This window comes from Schizosaccharomyces osmophilus, chromosome 2 (genome assembly GCF_027921745.1).
Source record: "Schizosaccharomyces osmophilus chromosome 2, complete sequence".
NCBI lineage: Eukaryota > Fungi > Ascomycota > Schizosaccharomycetes > Schizosaccharomycetales > Schizosaccharomycetaceae > Schizosaccharomyces > Schizosaccharomyces osmophilus.
Genome location: NC_079239.1, coordinates 2,045,408 through 2,064,763, shown reverse-complemented (window position 1 = coordinate 2,064,763; position 19,356 = coordinate 2,045,408). Strand labels below are relative to the sequence as shown.

The 19,356-nt window shown below is 37.7% G+C and overlaps 11 protein-coding genes across 11 annotated transcripts; 6 read left to right on the top strand and 5 right to left on the bottom strand.

The window, feature by feature from the left end:
* Positions 1-625: 625 nt before the first annotated feature.
* Positions 626-1,381, top strand: fit1 (ER membrane CoA pyrophosphatase (FIT) family lipid storage protein Fit1; the record flags this gene model as incomplete). Its single annotated transcript, XM_056182221.1, has 1 exon — positions 626-1,381. The coding sequence occupies one exon, from the start codon at positions 626-628 to the stop codon at positions 1,379-1,381; it is 756 nt and encodes a 251-aa protein (XP_056038192.1).
* Positions 1,382-2,344: 963 nt separating this feature from the next.
* On the top strand, positions 2,345-4,600 carry yta12 (mitochondrial m-AAA protease Yta12; the record flags this gene model as incomplete). The annotated part of the gene is made up of 1 exon (XM_056182220.1): positions 2,345-4,600. One exon carries the CDS (start codon positions 2,345-2,347, stop codon positions 4,598-4,600), a length of 2,256 nt encoding a protein of 751 aa, XP_056038193.1.
* A 355-nt stretch (positions 4,601-4,955) lies between these two features.
* Positions 4,956-5,578, top strand: get1 (GET complex (ER membrane insertion) subunit Get1; the record flags this gene model as incomplete). Its single annotated transcript, XM_056182219.1, has 3 exons — positions 4,956-5,039; positions 5,091-5,457; positions 5,517-5,578. 3 exons carry the CDS (start codon positions 4,956-4,958, stop codon positions 5,576-5,578), a joined length of 513 nt encoding a protein of 170 aa, XP_056038092.1.
* A 63-nt stretch (positions 5,579-5,641) lies between these two features.
* On the bottom strand, positions 5,642-5,869 carry SOMG_03428 (uncharacterized protein; the record flags this gene model as incomplete). The annotated part of the gene is made up of 2 exons (XM_056182218.1): positions 5,642-5,766; positions 5,800-5,869. 2 exons carry the CDS (start codon positions 5,867-5,869, stop codon positions 5,642-5,644), a joined length of 195 nt encoding a protein of 64 aa, XP_056038091.1.
* A 542-nt stretch (positions 5,870-6,411) lies between these two features.
* gms2 (Golgi UDP-galactose transmembrane transporter Gms2) lies at positions 6,412-7,510 on the top strand (the record flags this gene model as incomplete). Its single annotated transcript, XM_056182217.1, has 3 exons — positions 6,412-6,467; positions 6,542-7,246; positions 7,297-7,510. The coding sequence occupies 3 exons, from the start codon at positions 6,412-6,414 to the stop codon at positions 7,508-7,510; spliced, it is 975 nt and encodes a 324-aa protein (XP_056038094.1).
* Positions 7,511-7,689: 179 nt separating this feature from the next.
* cid14 (TRAMP complex poly(A) polymerase subunit Cid14) lies at positions 7,690-9,720 on the bottom strand (the record flags this gene model as incomplete). The annotated part of the gene is made up of 1 exon (XM_056182216.1): positions 7,690-9,720. The coding sequence occupies one exon, from the start codon at positions 9,718-9,720 to the stop codon at positions 7,690-7,692; it is 2,031 nt and encodes a 676-aa protein (XP_056038093.1).
* A 399-nt stretch (positions 9,721-10,119) lies between these two features.
* On the bottom strand, positions 10,120-11,658 carry pfs2 (mRNA cleavage and polyadenylation specificity factor complex, WD repeat protein Pfs2; the record flags this gene model as incomplete). The annotated part of the gene is made up of 1 exon (XM_056182215.1): positions 10,120-11,658. One exon carries the CDS (start codon positions 11,656-11,658, stop codon positions 10,120-10,122), a length of 1,539 nt encoding a protein of 512 aa, XP_056038096.1.
* A 927-nt stretch (positions 11,659-12,585) lies between these two features.
* Positions 12,586-14,107, top strand: sif3 (mitochondrial protein; the record flags this gene model as incomplete). Its single annotated transcript, XM_056182214.1, has 3 exons — positions 12,586-13,321; positions 13,365-14,026; positions 14,069-14,107. The coding sequence occupies 3 exons, from the start codon at positions 12,586-12,588 to the stop codon at positions 14,105-14,107; spliced, it is 1,437 nt and encodes a 478-aa protein (XP_056038095.1).
* Positions 14,108-14,280: 173 nt separating this feature from the next.
* SOMG_03423 (Fen1 family nuclease, XP-G family) lies at positions 14,281-15,720 on the bottom strand (the record flags this gene model as incomplete). The annotated part of the gene is made up of 1 exon (XM_056182213.1): positions 14,281-15,720. One exon carries the CDS (start codon positions 15,718-15,720, stop codon positions 14,281-14,283), a length of 1,440 nt encoding a protein of 479 aa, XP_056038098.1.
* Positions 15,721-16,171: 451 nt separating this feature from the next.
* Positions 16,172-17,422, bottom strand: pus9 (tRNA pseudouridine synthase Pus9; the record flags this gene model as incomplete). The annotated part of the gene is made up of 1 exon (XM_056182212.1): positions 16,172-17,422. One exon carries the CDS (start codon positions 17,420-17,422, stop codon positions 16,172-16,174), a length of 1,251 nt encoding a protein of 416 aa, XP_056038097.1.
* An 801-nt stretch (positions 17,423-18,223) lies between these two features.
* On the top strand, positions 18,224-18,985 carry ncs1 (neuronal calcium sensor related protein Ncs1; the record flags this gene model as incomplete). Its single annotated transcript, XM_056182211.1, has 4 exons — positions 18,224-18,287; positions 18,339-18,371; positions 18,460-18,803; positions 18,854-18,985. 4 exons carry the CDS (start codon positions 18,224-18,226, stop codon positions 18,983-18,985), a joined length of 573 nt encoding a protein of 190 aa, XP_056037531.1.
* Positions 18,986-19,356: the final 371 nt, after the last annotated feature.

The window sequence follows — 19,356 nt, the reverse complement described above, 5'->3', positions numbered from 1 at the left end:
GTTATCTTAAATTTCCTTTTCAGATTGCTCTTCTTCCTTGGTTGGAACCCATTCCTCTCGTTTTCAATTATATACTTTATGAATACCTATTCAAAGGTTTCCTAATTGCTCTTTTTCAGACCGCTATATTTTTCAAACTACACTGATTACAACCCCGACTCTTAATTTCGACGATTTCCTTCAACCCTCTTAGAGCCATGAATTAAATACTAATAAAATAGTAGTTCTTTAAATGTCCGTATATCAAGATTTTCTCATAGGTCATGGTAATCAAAATTAAACAGGAAATAACATAGAAGGCGTTTTGAAACAATTTCCTAATTACAGCAACCCTTCTTGTCGGCATGAGTGCTTGAATTGATCAAAACTAAGTTAGAACGAGTGTCTAATAAAAACTCGTGAATTAAAACAAAACCAGGCCACATTACCATAAAAGTAAAGACACGTTATGTCGTTGGTAGTTCATTTTGTTGGTACATTCTCTCATTGCTAATTTTACTTACTCCCAACAATTTTGCCTAAGGCAATAATACTTAATTCACTCATTTTAGTTAAAGAATTGACCAATCCCTATATTAAAATAAAGCAATTCCTTTTTTTTTTATCTGTTAAAATAAAGAAAGCAATGAGCGAAAACACTGCTTCTAAATATTGGAATGAAAGGGTGTACTTTTGGGGATTAAGACGCCGAGACATTTTTTTATTTGAAATTTATGCTGCGACAATGTTCCTAGGAACCATTTATGGTGGATTCCTAGATAGATCCAAGATTGCGAATTACTTTGGCAATTCGAAAAACTTGATTAACATTTTGTTTGTAAAGAAAGGATGGTTCTGGACTACTGTTGCGTACTTCTCACATATATGGTATCAGAAAAATAAACAGCTTGGACACAAACTTATTATTCGTTATGTGCTAGCTACGCTTTGGTGGTTCCTTGTTACACAATGGTTTGTTGGACCAAGTCTTATAGATCGGGCCTTCGCCTTGACAGGGGGGACTTGTGTGGACTTTGATGTCGCGAGTATAACATTTCATCCAAAAACGGCTGTTCACTGTAAAACCGCAAATGGTTTTTGGACCGGAGGCCATGATTTATCTGGTCATGTGTTTTTGTTAACTCATTCTAGTCTTTTTATGCTTGCAGAAAACTTTGACTATTTCGTCCATCATGGGATCAAGTCTACGTCGACAAAGTTTTTGACAGGCTTGTTATGCTTATGGTGGTGGATGCTGTTTGTTACTACAGCTTATTACCATACCACACTTGAGAAATTTACTGGATTCTTTTCAGGAATTTTGGAATGGGCTGTCGTCTATGTCTTATGTTCTAAAGTTCCTTTTGTTTCGTCAATTCTAGGATCTCCTGAAGACGCATGAGAGATACAGTCTTTAGTTATCCATTTTTCCAGTTTTATTTTATATTTACTTTTTGAAAACCTTTATGATTTTACCCTCATCACTGAAGATTATGAAAACTTATTCTTTCCCAAGGAACCCTGTCATGTTAGCTATATCCTTCCATTTTAAGATGTTATTTTTTTTTTCCTCTTGGAAATAGAGAAGAATGGTTTTTCTTGAATCATCGAGTACCGCTTGATTAGATTATAAAATTGATTCTCTTCAACAATAACCTGAACCAAAAGATAGACACATGCTTTAACTGCATTACTTTAGGATATGTTTTTAAAGATATCATTAATTTCAGCTTCAGCATTAGTCTATGTATTACAAAAGAAGGACTATTTCTTTCGATACTCGTGTAACTCAACAAAATACATTCTTAAAAAAGCTTTCAAAAAATAAGAGGAAAAAGTAAACAAATAAATCCATGTACATATTAAGAAACCGAAAAATAAATCAAGGGAGACAGACTGTATATATGGAGTATTACACTCACGTCGTCTACTGACCACCACCTTACTCCTTCTTTTCACATTTGCCAGTACTACAATAATAAGGCAGGATTAATTATTAATCCTGATTCATAACTTTTATTCGTTAAGATTCTAAATATTAGAATCAACTTGCTCACCTAATTTACGGGCTAACTGCCTCTATACAGTAACCGGTGAACAAGTACAAGCTTTAGTCTAAACTTTTTTGTTTCATACTTTAGAGGCTTAAAAGGAAGTTTTGTGGATCTCAACTGCTAAAAGCTTTATTTGCGTTCGATTACTAACACGAAGAGGAAAGTGTTCAAGACCATTTTTTTGATTACAAACTCTCCAATCAATTTGGCACTTATAAATCGTTTCAAAGTATTAAAAAAACATAATTGATTGTCTTCTTAAGGCATCTTTTCGCAAGTACTCTAGTGATTCCATTCTCACTTTTAGTGGAATGATCTCTAAAACATTACGCGCAGTCAATGCGCAGCAACCAAGACTATTTTCTTCGAGGGTATTAAATTCGAAGTTTTTTTTTCAGAGACATTTTTCTGTCATCCCAGATATCCCTAAAAATGAGAATACTGCTAATTTGAAAGGTACCTCAAAACCTTATGTACCCAAGTTAGCTTCTCGGTTTTTTCACCAAAGCTCTCGCCTTTCGCAAAATAATTCATCAAAGCCGGATCCCAATACTAAGGAAAAAGGAGATGACAAGAAAAACGACGATAAAAAGAAAAATGACTGGGGCGGTGATGGAAACAACAAAAAGGTATTTGAAGTAGCTTTAAACGGAAATACTATACTGGGTAGTATTTTAGTGGCTTATGTTTTATACAACGTTTTATCGCCTGGGGCAAATATGCAAGAAATCACTTGGCAAGATTTCCGTCAACAGTTTTTGGATAAAGGTCTTGTTGAACGGTTGATAGTCGTCAACCAAAACCGCGTCCGCGTTATTTTACGTGGAGGTATGCCCAATGCATCTGGTCAGTACTACTTTTCAATTGGATCAGTCGAGTCTTTTGATAGGAAACTTGAGGCTGCTCAAAAGGAACTTGGGATTCCATCTTCGGAATCTGTTCCTGTAGCGTATCATGACGAAGTCTCCTTGCTTGGTACTTTACTATCATTTGCCCCTACTTTATTGATTATAGGAAGTGTCATTTACTTGTCTCGTCGCGCTTCTGGTGCCGCTGGCGGAGGCCAAGGTGGAATTTTTGGAATTGGAAAGAGTCGCGCAAAAATGTTTAATCATGAAACGGACATCAAAACTAAGTTCGCTGATGTCGCCGGTGTTGATGAGGCAAAAGAAGAAATTATGGAATTTGTGAAGTTTTTGAAAGATCCCGCATTTTATGAGCGTTTAGGTGCGAAGATTCCTCGTGGTGCTATTCTTTCTGGTCCTCCTGGTACTGGTAAAACGTTACTTGCCAAGGCTACCGCTGGAGAGGCCAGTGTTCCCTTCCTTAGTGTTTCTGGTTCCGAATTCTTAGAAATGTTTGTTGGTGTTGGTCCATCTCGAGTACGTGATCTCTTTGCAACTGCAAGAAAGAATGCACCTTGTATTATTTTCGTAGATGAAATTGATGCTATTGGTAAAGCGAGAGGTCGTGGTGGTCAATTTGGATCAAACGATGAGCGTGAAAGTACACTGAACCAACTTTTGGTGGAAATGGATGGTTTTACGCCCAGTGAACATATTGTTGTCTTCGCAGGTACCAATCGGCCTGATGTCTTGGATCCCGCTTTGCTTCGACCTGGTCGTTTTGATCGCCAAGTTCATATTGATCGTCCCGACATTGGTGGACGTGAACAAATATTTAAGGTCCATTTACATCGCATCAAAGCCTTTGATGATCGCAACGTGGTTGCTAAGCGTTTATCTGTGCTTACTTCTGGATTTACTGGTGCCGACATAATGAACGTTTGTAATGAAGGTGCTTTGATTGCTGCTCGTGGCGGTAGTGACAGTGTTCAAATGGTCCATTTTGAGCAAGCTATTGAGCGTGTAACTGCTGGTTTGGAAAAGAAGAGCCGTGTCTTGAGCCCTGAGGAGAAAAACACTGTTGCTCATCATGAGGCTGGTCATGCTGTTGCTGGATGGTTCATGGAATACGTTGATCCTCTTTTGAAGGTATCTATCATTCCAAGAGCCCAAGCTTTGGGTTATGCTAGCTACTTGCCAAGAGATCAGTATCTTATGAGTAAAGGCCAAATATTAGATCAGATGGGAATGGCACTTGCTGGCAGAGTTTCAGAAGAAATATTTTTTGGAACAGAGAAGATAACTTCCGGCGCGTCCGACGATTTCCAAAAAGTGACTCGAATGGCTCAGGCATATGTCACTCAATTTGGTATGTCTTCTTCTGTAGGCACTATTTCTTATCCTATGGACTCTCGTGAAAGTGTTCAAAAACCATTCTCGGAAGCCACTGCTCAAATAATTGATGAAGAAATAAGAAAGCTTGTCAAATATGCATATGAGCGTACCAGAACACTACTCACAGATCACAAAGAAGGGTTAGAAAACATTGCTAAACGCTTGCTAGAGAAGGAAGTTATTACATACAGTGAAGTCGAAGGACTTCTTGGTCCTAGGCCCTATGCTCATCGCCATATGGACATTTCAAAAATAATGCGCCAGTATGGAAATAATAATTCATCTGATCAGCAACCCTCCCCTTCTGCAACTCCTTCAAGCAACTAATGTATATTTTGAAGAAAATGTTATGGAAAAATTATGAATGATTAGAATAGCATTACATTCAGTCAATGAGATTTCATTAAGTTAGTTAAAACATTATAATCATGTAGTTCCTAGGTAATTGTTTTAAAAAGCATGTGGAAAGATGTTTAGACGTTTTTCTTCGTCAATGTAAAAACAAAACAGCAATGGATAAAATGTAAATGATCAATTAATTCTATTATTTATCGACATAGATTCAAGCAAGTAATTGATGAGTAGACAGCTCTCTTGTATTCAGTAAGCCATGCCATAACCACAGGGATTCCTCCTCAGCGTCAGTGACATAGAAAGGTTATCCACCACCGAACAGTTCAGCATGGATTTGATCGTTGCTACAATTCTTTTAAGTTTACTTATTCATTTCTTTGACAAATACTTCAAAGAAAAGGCCATTAACGGGGTAATAACAGAGGCAACAAAAGTGATGAGAAACAACTAACTAAAACGACAGATTTACCAAGTTTATTTAGCCTGTAGTAAAAACGAAGAGCTAAAGAAAAACAAAGATATTTTCAAAGAGCTTTTAAGCTTGAAGAAAGAGTTGAATCGCACAAGCAGTCAAGATGAGTTTGCCAAATGGGCTCGTTTGAACAGAAAGTATGAAAAGCTGAATCAAGAGTTAGAAAACCAGTCTACCGTTGTTCAAAGATTCCAGGAAACATTCAAAAAATTCGTTAGTATTGTGCTTTGGATATTGACTAGAGGATTCCGATTCTACATGCAGTACAAGAAGTCCAAAGCACCTGTCTTTTTCTTACCAGCGTTTTTACTTCCCCCTTGGGCTTTGTGGTTTTTGTCTCTTCCACGATCTAAATATGGTAAGTTTGAAAAAAAAAAGTCATATTTAAAATCTCATTAGCTAACCTCGTTATGAAAGGTTCTGTCAGCTTGACCGTATGGAACTATGCAGTGGGAAAGACAATATCTTCTTTCCTTTAATACAATTACCACAAGACGGAAACATTTCTATCTTATACTCACATTTCTGAGGCTTTACACGTCTCAGCCGTCGCAATTATTGAATGTCTCCAGTATTTTTATTCTCAGCAAGTCATGTTCATTAATATAATGTTGGAAATAATCAATTTTCATTCCTGATGAAAGAATGTTATTCAGTGTAGCCCAACCTTACAAACGAATTATCTTCTATATATATATACCTTCATGCCATGTTCCTTTGGGAAAGCTTCTATACTTTGTAAGCTGTTCAACCAAAGCTACCAAACCCATCATAAACTTTTCATTTATTCATTTTCTTTCAATTTAAATTCCTGTTTAAGTCCACTGACTTTCCTATATGCCTTGATTTTCGTATCACATTCCCAATAGACTAGCATATCGAAAAAACCCCCACACGGTACTATTTCTCGTGTTTGTCTTCAGAACTGCTTCCATTTAGACCCCAGCTATTTTAAGGACCCAGTGGGGGCAGATTGGAAAAGATTCAGATCGTCGTCATTCTCGATCTGATCTACTCATGGTTGATCAATACTACTCGCTTAAGGGATCGGCATCAAAAAATGCGAAATAAGTAATTCCCAAGTCCATGTAGTTCATTAATTTAGATGGTTCATGGTTGAAAAGATCAACTCAATTATATTATATTTTCTTTCTATTTATTTGTTTTATTTGCTTTATTTTAAGCTTTTTCAATTGAAACTCGTTTCCTGTGGTACGAATCCAGCGACCAACGCTAAAGTCAGGCATTACCAACAGCCATTACTGTGAAGAAAAGCATTCAACAAGATTTTGTCCAGCAAATTATCTTCAATATGTTGCTACCAATTGTTATGTTAGCGTCTGGTGTAGCAAACACCATTTTATCCAAGTACGAAGCATTGAACTCAAAAACGAAGAACTAAATAATGAAGGCTCGTTTACTAACCATTGCGTTTTTTGTAGGTACCAGGATAATCTTGCAGAGGATGCTGGGCCAATAAAAAGTATGGCCATCTTTCAAAGCTTAAACATCTTCTTGGGAGAGGCTTGTTTATGGTTTTATGTGTTTTATCGCCGCTATTCTAGAGGATCGGATTATGAGTCATTAGAACCGTTAACTCTCAAGGAAAAGGCTGCTTTGGCATTGCCAGCTATAATGGATATTTCTGGCTCTACATTAATGAATGTCGGCTTATTGTTTACAAGCGCCAGTATTTATCAAATGACAAGAGGGTCCTTAATTATATTCGTTGCTTTATTTTCGATCACATTTTTGAAAAGATACATTGGTCGCAATCAGTGGCTTTCTTTGGCTTTCGTAGTACTGGGTGTGACAATTGTTGGCTATTCTGGATTTACATCAAACGTTGGATCAAATCCAACGTTAGGTATCTCTGCAGTACTTATTGGCCAAGGCTTTTTAGCCGTGCAGTTTACCCTCGAAGAATACATCTTGTCTTACATCCATGTCGATCCTCCCGAGTTGGTTGCCTATGAAGGTACTTACGGTGTCGTTTTTGTTCTCCTTGGTATGGCTCTTTCTTATTATTTTGTTGGATCCACGGAGGCTGGACGCTATGGTTGGTTTGACTACTCTCACGTTTTCTCGCGACTAAACGAATCTTGTATTCTTTACTTCATCTCCTTCGTTATTATGATCTCCATTGCGTATGCTTTCTAATCTCTGTTTGTTTCTTAATATTTTGCTAACTTGATAGCTTTTTTAACGTAAGTGGCCTTTCCATCACACAAATATACTCCGCTACTACACGTTCTCTTCTCGACATTGGTCGCACATTCGGTATCTGGATTATTGCCTTGCTTTTTGGAATGGAATCATTTCATCTCCTGCAATTTACTGGATTTGTCTTACTCATCTATGGAATTGCAACCTATCACTCCATAATAAAGCTTCCTCTCGCCGAAGTATAACTCATTTCGTTGGCGTTTCTGTTTTTAGATTTAACTGTTCTTTTACGGTTTAACGAGCTATTGAATTAATTTACACTTTCTTTTGACAAACATTAGAATCTCATTAGGTAACGTCTATCCCAAAAAAAAAGTCAATCTTCTTTTACCCAGCAAAAGATATTTTTTATCTATACTAAAACTCATCGAGTCTTCCTTCTCACTTTTGTCGCACGCGACTCCTCTTCGTCAGACCTTTGATAGTCGCGAGTGGGCTCATCGTTGTTTTTCTCGTACTCTTCGGAGCTTTCTTCGTCAATATTAAATAGATCTTTTGCATTCATACGAGAATCCGAAGCATCTGACAACCCTTGATTTTGATCAATCTCTTGAAGGTCGCTTAGCCCTTTTTTTCCTACTAACTCATCCGTCTCCTGTTCAACCTCATCTGAATCAGATTCATCTTCCACAAACTGTAAATCTACATTATCCGTAGGAAGATGATCAACATCAATACTAGAGAGTTGTTCAACGTCAACCATCGGCTCTAATGGAATAGGATGCTCATTAAAACAATTCAGCATGTGAACTCTATGTTTACGAACACCTTCATCCACAGAAATGATGCTGCCCAAGATACTAGGGAAATCACTTGCTCTACGTGATCCCTCTCGCTCAATCCTAGAAGCGAGCGCAAATAACTCATTTGTTAATAAGTCAAATCCATTACCCAGGGTAGCTTTAACGCGGAGTAGACCTCGACTAGATTTCGACACATCATTAGTGAATTCAACAGGATCCATAATAGATAACAAATAAGGTTGATTTGGTCTTAACCATCCTTGCTTTTTCTTTGAAAAATAAAATCCACCATTGTGAACGGCAATACCGACTGCATCGTAATAGAAACGCTTACCATAAAGTTCTAAAAATTCTAAAAGCAAAACCCCGTAATTATCTTCTTCACGAATGGAGCCAGTACTTAATCTCGGATGAAGTTGAAGAAAAGAGACCACCAAACAAACAATAGCGTAACTGCTAAGACCACCCAAAAACACCTCATTTAGAGCGCGCATGTTTAGGTAATGTTTAACAATAATTACAAGAGGACGGAGAGCAGGGTATTTCTTCAAAAAGCCGTTAACGACCAGGCAAGTTTTCAAACCACCCGCTTGGTTAAAAGATGCATCGACATGGATCTTTGTTATGGGATCCACAAATTTGATAATAGGCACATTAGCGGTAGTAATAACTTGTATATCAGTAGCGACTTTACACTTCCTCAGGTGATGGGCCAAGACAAACATGTCCTTCTTGCTTCCACGATAATGACTATCCGAAGACATTATTACCATATCAAGATCAGAGGTAGGAAGATAAAGACGGGTTTCAAAACTTCCAAATACGTATACGGAAACATCTGGCCATTTCTTTAAAACCGCGCTATTAATTCGCGAAATTAAAGATTTTCGAACAGCATGTTCTTCCGGCGTCGGCGTTATATATTCAACAAATTGGTTTATATCCTGATGCAAGAGTCGAGATACTTCAACATCTGCTTTGTAAGGTCTATGCCAAGGGCAAGAGCTAGGATCAATCTCGTATGCCATACGCTTTCTCTTCCTACTGATATCCTCATTTGGTTTGCTGGCCTCGTGGAAAAACCGACCGTTATTTTGCATAAAGCCAGGAATGTTATTAGGTCCAACATCATTTGCTTCCTTTTTCGAAGTGTCCTTTACATCTTCGTCACTATTCCAATCGAAACCAATATAATCTGCATTTTCATCTACAGCGTTCTTTGGTTCTGGTCCTGGCTTTTCAGTCTTACCATTCAGCTTCTCTAAACCTACTAAGATCGAGGGCGCTCCTTTCTTGATTGCTTCTTCCGGAAGATCTAACTTTTCTAGGGTTTCCAAAGGATCGACTCGTCCCGACTGATTCACTGACGGCTTTAAGAAATCACTGGTACTATCTTTTTGTCGTGAATGCTGGGTGCCTTCACGTTCTTTCCTGTTCTCCTCCTGTTCCTGTTCCAAAAGACTAAAGTTATTGTTCACTTCCAATTCGTCGGGGTATTCCGATTTCCTTTTTCCATCATTATTTTTAAATCTGCGATTCCTATCGCCTTTTTTAAAAATCCTTCTAGGTAAAGGTTCTCGTTCATCAAATTTTGATTTCTTTTTTATTTTATTAGCCTTGTTTGCTTTGGAGAATGTACTTTTTTTAGCCATTTCCCAAGCCAAAGGGAGTTATCACCAAATAATATCAATGTAGAAATGGTCCCTTGTTTGTACAAATCCGCAAATTTGAGAGTCAATCCTTAAACAATGACCACATCCGACTCTTTAAAATTTTGTGGTGATTTTGTTGCACAATTTTCAGATTCTTCTTACAGCAACTTCTGTATTCCGCGTTAATATGCGTTAAACAAGAAAGTAAAAGAAGCAATAAAAATGGTAAGTATTGAGCTTTGTGGAAAATAAAACGATCGTTTTGCATTCATTTCTGAAGCGGAATTTAGGTAGAGCAATAAAAGAAAGAACGTCTCATAGTATCAAATTAGTAGCATACGTGTAGTAATTCTTCTTTGGATATTCTCATCGAAGGATTGCTGAAAAATAGGAAAACACTTAACGATAGGACTGTGAATAAGGATCCTGATGACGAGAGCCTAAACCTGGAATAAACGGGCCAGTTGATGGAGAGGGATTTCCGTAATTTTGAGTAGAAGCATGCGTCATTCCGGGAATTTGTGGATTCGCTGAAGATGCGGCAGCAGCTGCAGAAGGTGCAAATCCAGGTGCATTTCCTAAACCTGGCAAGGTAGGCATAGAAGGATAAGGCTTGTTCACGTTCGATAAGTTTTCCATCGGTGAAATTTCATCAGGCTCATAGGCATCTTCTTCTTCCGCTACCGCGCGTCTCTGTCCAATAACAGCTTCAGATTGTTCTTCACCCAAATGATGGCGGTCCAAGAAGGATTCTTCATCATCTGGACGAGACCTTGACCAAAATCTCGTGGTTTTATCATTGGAACCAGTGCAAAGTAAATGGCCTAGCGGATGATATTGCATACTCCATATACCGAGTTCGTGAGCATAAGGAATTTCAGCAGTAGGATATAACAAATGGGAAGAAGATGAAAGGGTGGTCTGGGGATGTTTTTCGTGATATTTTTGCTGGGAATAAACAGGTGGCTCGTCCAAACTGTAATGATTGACGCTTCCATCAGAGCCACCAGTAGTAAGTAAGTTACCATGGATGGGGTGCCATGTAACACAATTAATATCTTTCTCATGGCCACGCAAAACTCGGATATCTTTCATAACTCGTAAATCGAAAATCCGACAGGTGCTATCTCTTGAAACAGTAGCAAGGTAATTATTCCCAAAACCGTTTTGAAAGCTTGCCTGCATTATCGTATTTTTGTGTCCATGTAATGTAGCAAGACAGGAAGCAGTACGAGGATCCCAAAATTTCACTAAATTGTCTTTGGAACCAGATGCCAAAAGACCCTTGGAAGGGTGCCAATCCACCGTCTTAACATCCCAACCATGTCCTGTGAGCTTTTGTTCTTCAGTGCTCATCTGGAAATTCCAAATCTTCAGAGAACCGTCGTCACTAGCAGTAACAAACTTACTATCGTTCGGTGAGAAAGCTACATCTCGAATTTCCATTTCATGAGCTTGGAGGATTTTCACATTATTCAAATTCGGTTCAAAATACTTGATGATACCACCTCCGTCACCAGAAATGAGCCAGCGGCCGTCTGAGCTCCATTCGGCGCATCGAACCGCATAATCATGACTCTGGTTAATGAGCTCAAAATTAAATGTTAGACCGTTCCACAAAGTAAATTCTCCTGTGGAGGAACCCGTTAAAAGTCTTCTGCCATCTGGTGTCCACCGCACGACGTTAATAACATGTCGTGCCTTGTTTGCGGACGTGTGAATATACTTTGTACATAGAGAGTTAGCGTAGTTGTATTTATATTCGCATGGAGGATATTGATTAAGAATGTGATTAGGATTGGGTCTGGGGACATGTACGTGATACATATTGCTTCGAAGATGCCGGTTCAAAACATATTGGGAAAGATTAGAGCCATAGTCAACGGTTCTTCTCGTCATAGGCTTTTGAATAATTCTAGCATTTTCGGCGCGCTCCATTCTTACTGTAAAAATCAAACGTTTATTTGAAAACTTTATAACAGAGAAATTCAACAAGGTCGGATGCTTTTATTTCCTTCGTATAATAATTCACAGTGATATTGTCTATTAGATTGGGATGAATTCAAAGAAAGTCCGATTCACGCTCTACCTTTATGTTGGAAGTGGTGCTGCGTATAAAGATGAATGGAGGATAGGATGCCTTTCAATCCATCAATGCAAGAGACATTTGCTCAAAAAAGTATGTTTCTCTTCTCTTTTTGCTAAAATCTGAAAGGAAATAAAAGGTGACTTGAAGGAAATCTACAAGAACCTCAAGTTGCAATTTCGTTTTTAAAGCAGTAAATAAAGTTGGATGCCTAAGAAATCGGGTTGTAGGCCATCATAATATTCCCGTCGTTTCTTAGTTAACAATTAAGTTCATTTTGTTTTACTTGTCCATTATTCATTGTTGAATGATCCCAATAAGCCCTCAAGTTATAGTTCATCGTATATCAATTCACGTTCTGTAGCCTGAAACCCGATCTATCGAAGAATAAAATCAATGAATAATTTGATTGATGTAGAATCATTGCTTTTCATGTCACACGAAAAATGCATACAGACGTTTTGCTTCTGTAAGTATATATGCCCGCGTAAGACTCTGAAAACGAAGTTCAATCATTTGAAAGATTTTAAATCTCTTTTAAAGCATAAATATACCAGCTTAACCATTCTGACAAAGAGTGTTTTATTTTCTTATTTTTTACTGAGAAATGTTTGTTTACCTTTTAATGATATAAAAGACAGCGCGTTAAATAATGAAATATGAATATTACTTATGACATTATGTTATTCATGCGATTCGTAATATAATTATAGCTTGTGCGAATAAAGCAATTACCAGGGAGCATTGTACAGAACAAACTTCAATTTTTGGAGACGGTAATGTCGAATAAACAGCGGCCTACGTTGCCTCCAAAACGGACAATTAATACGAAGCTATCAACCCCAGTTCACATCTCTCCTCCAGTAAGTTCTGAATACTCTCGTTTGACGCCGCAACGGCATAGTCCTCCTGGGTTTGGAAATCATCGAATATCATCAGCCCAGGAACTATTCCAGCGAAAAAATAATGCACAAAAAATAGATCACCCATTAGGTTGGCTACTCAAGAATCGTCATGTGGATGCAAATTCTCATATTCCTCAACGGACGACAAAAACATCGCAAAAGCTAGTACTTCTGCCTGAAGATCATGCTGTCAATTCATTTGAAGAAGATCCCAGTGTTTATGAAGATATGGTGCCGCTGAGTTCGTATAACATGATTAAGTCGGAAAACCTTTCAAAGGACAAAAGAGAGGAATTGGGATTTCCAAGAGCCACAGCTTATTCTATATGCGACGCCTTTCAATTACCAAAGGTGAAACATTTTTTGAGAACGTATCACAAGGTTAGACCGAGAAAATACGATGAAACTTTGTACGCTGTTTACCATTTACCATTAGTGTATGGTAGATCAGACTCCTGCCGAATTGCCAGTGGCCCTCCACCGTCAACGGAGCAAGAAGATTCTCCTTCTACCTCTTCCGATCAATCACAACAACAATTGAATGAGGAATCCACCTCCAGCACTTCTCCGTCTGCAAGTTCAATTGCTCAAATGTACCGCATTTCAGAAAGTATGTATTATCATAATGTTGACCTGCTAACTTTTTTTTTTAGTTTTTGTTTATTCTTATGGTGTCATAGTGTTTTGGAATTTCACTCTAGGTCAGGAAAAAGACATTTTAGCAGATTTAACATTTGCAGGGGGTGAGAACTCATTGATGATAAAACCTTTGGCTGAGGAGGAATGCGAGGTCGAAGATTTACATTTTCATTACGCTCCGCATACCAAACGGCCTCGTATTTATAACGATATGATTCATATTCCCTCTGCTGATATCAAAATGAAACTAGTAATGTCTCATGCTCTTGCACAATCCGTCAAGCTTTCTAGGTTTGAACTTCGGACAGACGTGACAATGAATTCGGCCCTAGTTTTCCCAAAAAAACTTGCTTTATATGGCCATCTGGGCCTCTCTAGGGCCGAGGTTATTCGAATGAGTGGGCATTTATTTCAGTTACGTGTAGATGTAAATCTAATCAGTAATGTCTTGGATACACCGGAATTTTTATGGGATTCAGAACCTTTGCTACTTCCTTTGTACACAGCATTTCGACAATATTTAGAAATTGGGCCTCGGACGAATGTTTTAAACAAGCGTTGTAAGGTTATATTCGACATGCTTGATATTTTTGGGAAATCAAGTGCAGACAGAAAAATGAATTCCATAACATGGATTATCATTATTCTAATTACTTTGTTCATGATTGTTTTTATGGTATGTTCGTTCGGTTAAATGATACACTACTAACATTCACAGTTTGAGGTTATTCTTCGTTTAAAGTTAGCAAAAAGCTAAACTTATTAATAATTAGTTGTTTTTAATTTTAGGATGGTATTGAATTTTCGTTGGGTCTTTAGGTTTCTTACGAAAAGAATAATGAATCCATTTTTCTCTTCTGTTCTGGTTGAACAATAGTAATTAGAAATCATTCCTCTCATATCATAATATTTTTGTTAAAAACGAATATATCAAAAATAATAGTACCCAAGGACGTTATACTGAACATAATCAGGTTGCAAGTTAAAGAGCTTTAATGCTTGCCTCTCTAGATCCAAATAGTAATCATCGGACATTTGCAAAAAGCTTTTTGGGCTTGCATTTATAAAGTGAAAGAACTCGTTTTTATTTGGCAAGTCAGTAAAACGTTTAAGAGCAACCTCAATCATTTTTTCATAATCTTCTGGTACGTTAAATCTGCTAGAAAGGGATATATCGTTTAGTACACAAGAAATATCTTTATGCTTTTGAATAACCTCTAAAGCACGTACCGGACCTATCTTAGGAATTCGAGTAGAAAAATCAGTTCCACACATAAGGCAATATAGTTGAAACTGTCTATGAGTAATGCTCAGGCTATTGCAAATTCGCATCGGATTTATATAGGTAAGAGAATGGTAAGCCAATTCTGAATTATCTAAAAAGTTTGACACCATGGGAGCACCTAATGCCAATGTATCAGTGTCTTGAGTAGCAACAACAGTAGCCAAATTCTTCTTATATATGGCAGAAGCAAATGCTTCAGCTTCAATTGCTACGGGAGCATAAGTCGCTGGAATATTCAAAATCTTTAGAAGCTCAATCAACTCCTCAAAATGTTGTTTGCTTGGAGAGTAAAGACGACGCTCATATTTTTCCAGTTCCTCTTGTATTTTAAGTCTATATATTCGTAAAACGTCCAGTTCAAGTTTTCCCAATAAATATAGGACACATAATTTTAGGTATGGCAAATCAGAGCTTGGCTTCACGGTTTCGAGGTATGCTTTTACATCTGAAGAAGGGTCCAAGTCGCTCAAAAAACTTACCAGCTGGTTATAAAGCTCCTTAATGTTTTCTAATTTTTTCTGTTTTTCCTGTTTGTCTATGGGATTCGGTGAAGGGCTTTGAATTTCCCTTGACTTTTGAGTGGATTCTAAATCTTCTTGTTCATATGGTACGGAAAGTTTTGAATGTTCCAATTGCACATCTTCAAGTAAATTCTCGAGCGAAAAAAGAAGTGTCTCGCAATCAGAAACAATACATGGTTTTGCCCGATTGAGCAAAACCGATTCAAAGTTCTCTTGAAGAGATGCACGTTTGGAAATATTATCACGGTCTTTCACAATATTTGCTTTTGTCAATTGCCTCTTTTCGTGCTCCTCTGCTTTATGTTCGTTTGGAATTGGATTATCAAACACAACGATTGGCGTTATTTTTTGTCTCCGACAATACCTAGAAAGCTTGAATGCCCAATTAACATGATTATAGCTATAGTTTAAAGCAGTAGATTGTGAGCGAAAGTTCCTTATAAGCAGCAATGTTCCATCTATGGCGACGACAGGGCATAAGTTGGAAAACGCGCTTACTGCGATTGACTGAATACATTCAGGAGCAATTCTCCGAAGCATCGGTAGCAAACCTTGAACTCCCATCACAATTCACATTAGATAGACGAATTTAAGTCAAAGCAAGATAGTAACATCCCGTTCTTACCAAGTTAGCTCTCTCTAAATCACAAATCGGTCATGGTTTGTCAGTTACTTGAAGATGAAGTAACGAGTTGGGATGAAAGGACTCATGGCAGAGGTTTTCTGTTTTAGTATCATTGCTCTTTTCTGTGTTTATATATTTGTTTACGAGAAATTATCCATCAGTAGAAATGACCATGTACGTACAAGTGATTTTTCCATACTGAACAGAAGCTGTAATACTTACTAGGTAAGGCATTCATTAAAACCAATCAAACTACAAAAAACTTAATTTATTCCGTAAATCCATGACGGTAACCGTCTCTTTTGTACAAAAAAAAGTTCTAAAGTATTCTAAATTACTAATGTACAGGAGTTTGGAGTTTAATTTCAAAGAGCGCAATTTAGACAACAGTCAGGGTAAAGGAGACGCAGCTGGATCTCGTTCCCTAACTTTCAAGGCCCATACAGGATAATCCGTTTTATATGACCATTCGTCGCTCTCATAGCGTAAAGCATGGAGCCAAATTCCAAGTTCCTCTGGACTAGGGTCGGTATACAAAGGTGATCCACATACTTCACAATGTTCACCAGTCAAGAGTTCACCAATTCGCTTATCTCTACGAGCTTTTGCTTCTGCCTGTGTCTCGTTCGTATACCATTCATACTGTAACAAAGGGGAAGCCGTCTCCGTCTTACCAATTTCAGAAAGACGCGTAATTACAGAAGCATTATCACCGTCTCCGTTTTTTCCAAGGGATGAGCCCCAGACTCGTCTATTTGCATAAATTGGGTCATTTGCAATCGGATGACCCAGGTATTGTAAATGAACACGAAGTTGATGCGTTCTTCCAGTTAAAGGCTTACAATGAACAAGGGAGGTATTTCCATCAAAAGCAATTCTACGAAATACAGTAACAGCTTCTTTCCCATCTGGGTGAACTCGGTTTAGTCCGAGAGTAGGAGCAACAGTAAGAAGACGTGCGTCACAGGTTATTTCTTTGTCGGCAGGGAATTCCCCAACCACTCTGGCGACGTACTCTTTGTTCAAAGCCTTACTAATCATATAAACGCGCATCTCTTCGGCAGCCTTTGAAGTTTTTGAAAAAAACATCAGCCCAGACGTCAAACGGTCAAGCCGGTTGCAAGGATATAGAAAAGGACATTTGTTTTCCTTCATCAGAATGTGAAGAACAGTATTGTGGTTGTAACGTCCTGTGGGATGGACTGGGATTCCTGCAGGCTTATCTACTACAACAAACTTTTCATCTTCATGGACAATAACAACCGGCTGATCAGAAACAGGAGGTTCATGACGGTGAGCGTGATGTGAGACTATATAACCATTGTTGATGATAGTATCCACATTTCCAACTTTATGATTGACACTCACTTGACCACCACGGATGGCCTTTTCGTAATATCCTGGCTCACGGTCTCGGAACTCCGTGCTGAACACTTCCAAAAGCGTTTTTCCATACCAGCGAAGTTTTGCAAAAGTTATGTATTCGTAATGATAGGGTGGAACGCGTCTTAAACCATCGCCATGATAGACGTATTCACAATTCTCCAAGCAATCCCTCTTTGGACGCTTGTACATTCCTTTTTGCCGTAAAGAACTGAAAATTCTGATTCCCCGAATGGTGGTGGAGGTCAACTGCTGCATAGGAGGAAATCTTCATGAACGAGGGCATTTTACTCGGTAAAAACAGATTCTGTCAGAAATCACGTTTAAAATAGAAAAAGGATTCAATCAAGTTTAAAAGACCCAAGGAAATCAGTCCGGTTATGGACGAAAGTTTGGGTATCCTACTCACTCATATTCTCTTTAATATAATGTCTTAATAAAATATCGTATTTAGATTTCGATAGTAAAAATACTTCTTGTTCATTGTATATAGGAATTAGAGCCTTTTTTAGTTTTAATTTTTTTAATTTTCAGGCTGATTATTACCTTTTTTTTCTTTAAAAATGATGATTTTCTAGGAAGGGACTCTAGTCGAGTTGTTTGCGGAAGCAGCGATGGAGTTCTACGGCCATTCTAAGGTTGAAAGAAACTGTCTGAAAAATGCTTTTCAAAATGAGCCATTGAAAGGAAAATCGACGGTTGGATGGCAATGCGTGAGTTCAATTATGAAACTGGAAACCTCGTCTTTACGTTGCCCAGTTCGTAGAGAAAGACATCAATCTTGTCAAAAATTGATTAAAAACCTTCCATTTGATTAATTTAGTTTACAATCTTTTTTAATAATTCATGCCAGTTCACACTTCCTCTGTTTACAAATATTTACACTTCTTGGTATAGTAATATTACTCTATTCCTTTGTCATACAATATGATTTTACCAAACCGATGGTTGAGTCTGCGCCTCTGGTATTTGTGGCTGTTTTTAATTCAACTTTCCTTTGGTTTACTGTTTTTTTTCTCAATTAAATAAACATCTTCGTTATCCAATAATTAAAAAATTATGGGAAAATCTCAGTCCAAGTTGTCACAGGATCAACTTCAAGAATTGGTTCGCTCTACAAGGTGTACGTAGGAACTTTATGACTTTCAAAGTTCAGAAGTTTAACTATTTGTAGTTGATAAAAAGGAGCTACAGCAATGGTATAAAGGTATGCTTCTGCAGACGAGTTCAATCTCGGCAATGTCTGCTTGAACGCGCTTTTGCTTTTCCAGACAAGACGCTAACCCTTGCTTAAGGATTCTTTAAAGACTGTCCTTCTGGTAATCTGAATAAAGAAGAATTTCAGAAAATTTATAAGCAGTTTTTTCCTTTTGGCGACCCCTCGGCATTTGCAGAATACGTCTTTAATGTCTTTGATACAGACAAGAATGGAACGATTGATTTTAAGGAATTTATCTGCGCTTTAAGCGTCACATCTAGAGGTACTCTTGACGACAAGTTGGTATGGGCATTCCAATTATATGACCTGGATAACAATGGGTTGATTTCATATAATGAAATGCTTCAGATCGTTGACGCTATTTATAAGATGGTTGGCAGCATGGTGAAGCTTCCTGAAGACGAAGATACTCCTGAGAAGGTAAGCATCTACTACAAAAGCAAACGATCGAAGACTGACCATTTATTTAGCGCGTGAATAAGATTTTTAGCATGATGGACAAGAACAAAGATGGTCAGCTAAACTTGGAAGAATTTCGTGAAGGTTCAAAGAAAGATCCAACCATTGTCTCTGCTCTTTCCTTGTACGATGGTTTGGTCTAAATCAACGAAGACAAACATGGAATTAATGTTTATGCCGATTATCGTTTTCAATGTAGAAACGATTTTTTATTTACAGTCGAATTTTACTGATTCATTATTGGTATACTTACATATCCTTTTACTTTCGTTGATACCAATATTTTTTAACGTCAAGGTTCCAAACTTTAGCCAAAGGTGCTTAGATTTATTCTTTTTATATTATTTGGCGATTGTAATTCGTTAGAATTGGTATGAATAATGCTCATCAATTACAAATAATACTTTATGAGCTGAGCCAAACCTCACTTAACGGCTGGATGTCGAATCATGTATACAAACTCATAAGTGTATTGAGGATTAAATTTGCTGATCGGAATATACGTTCCTTCTAC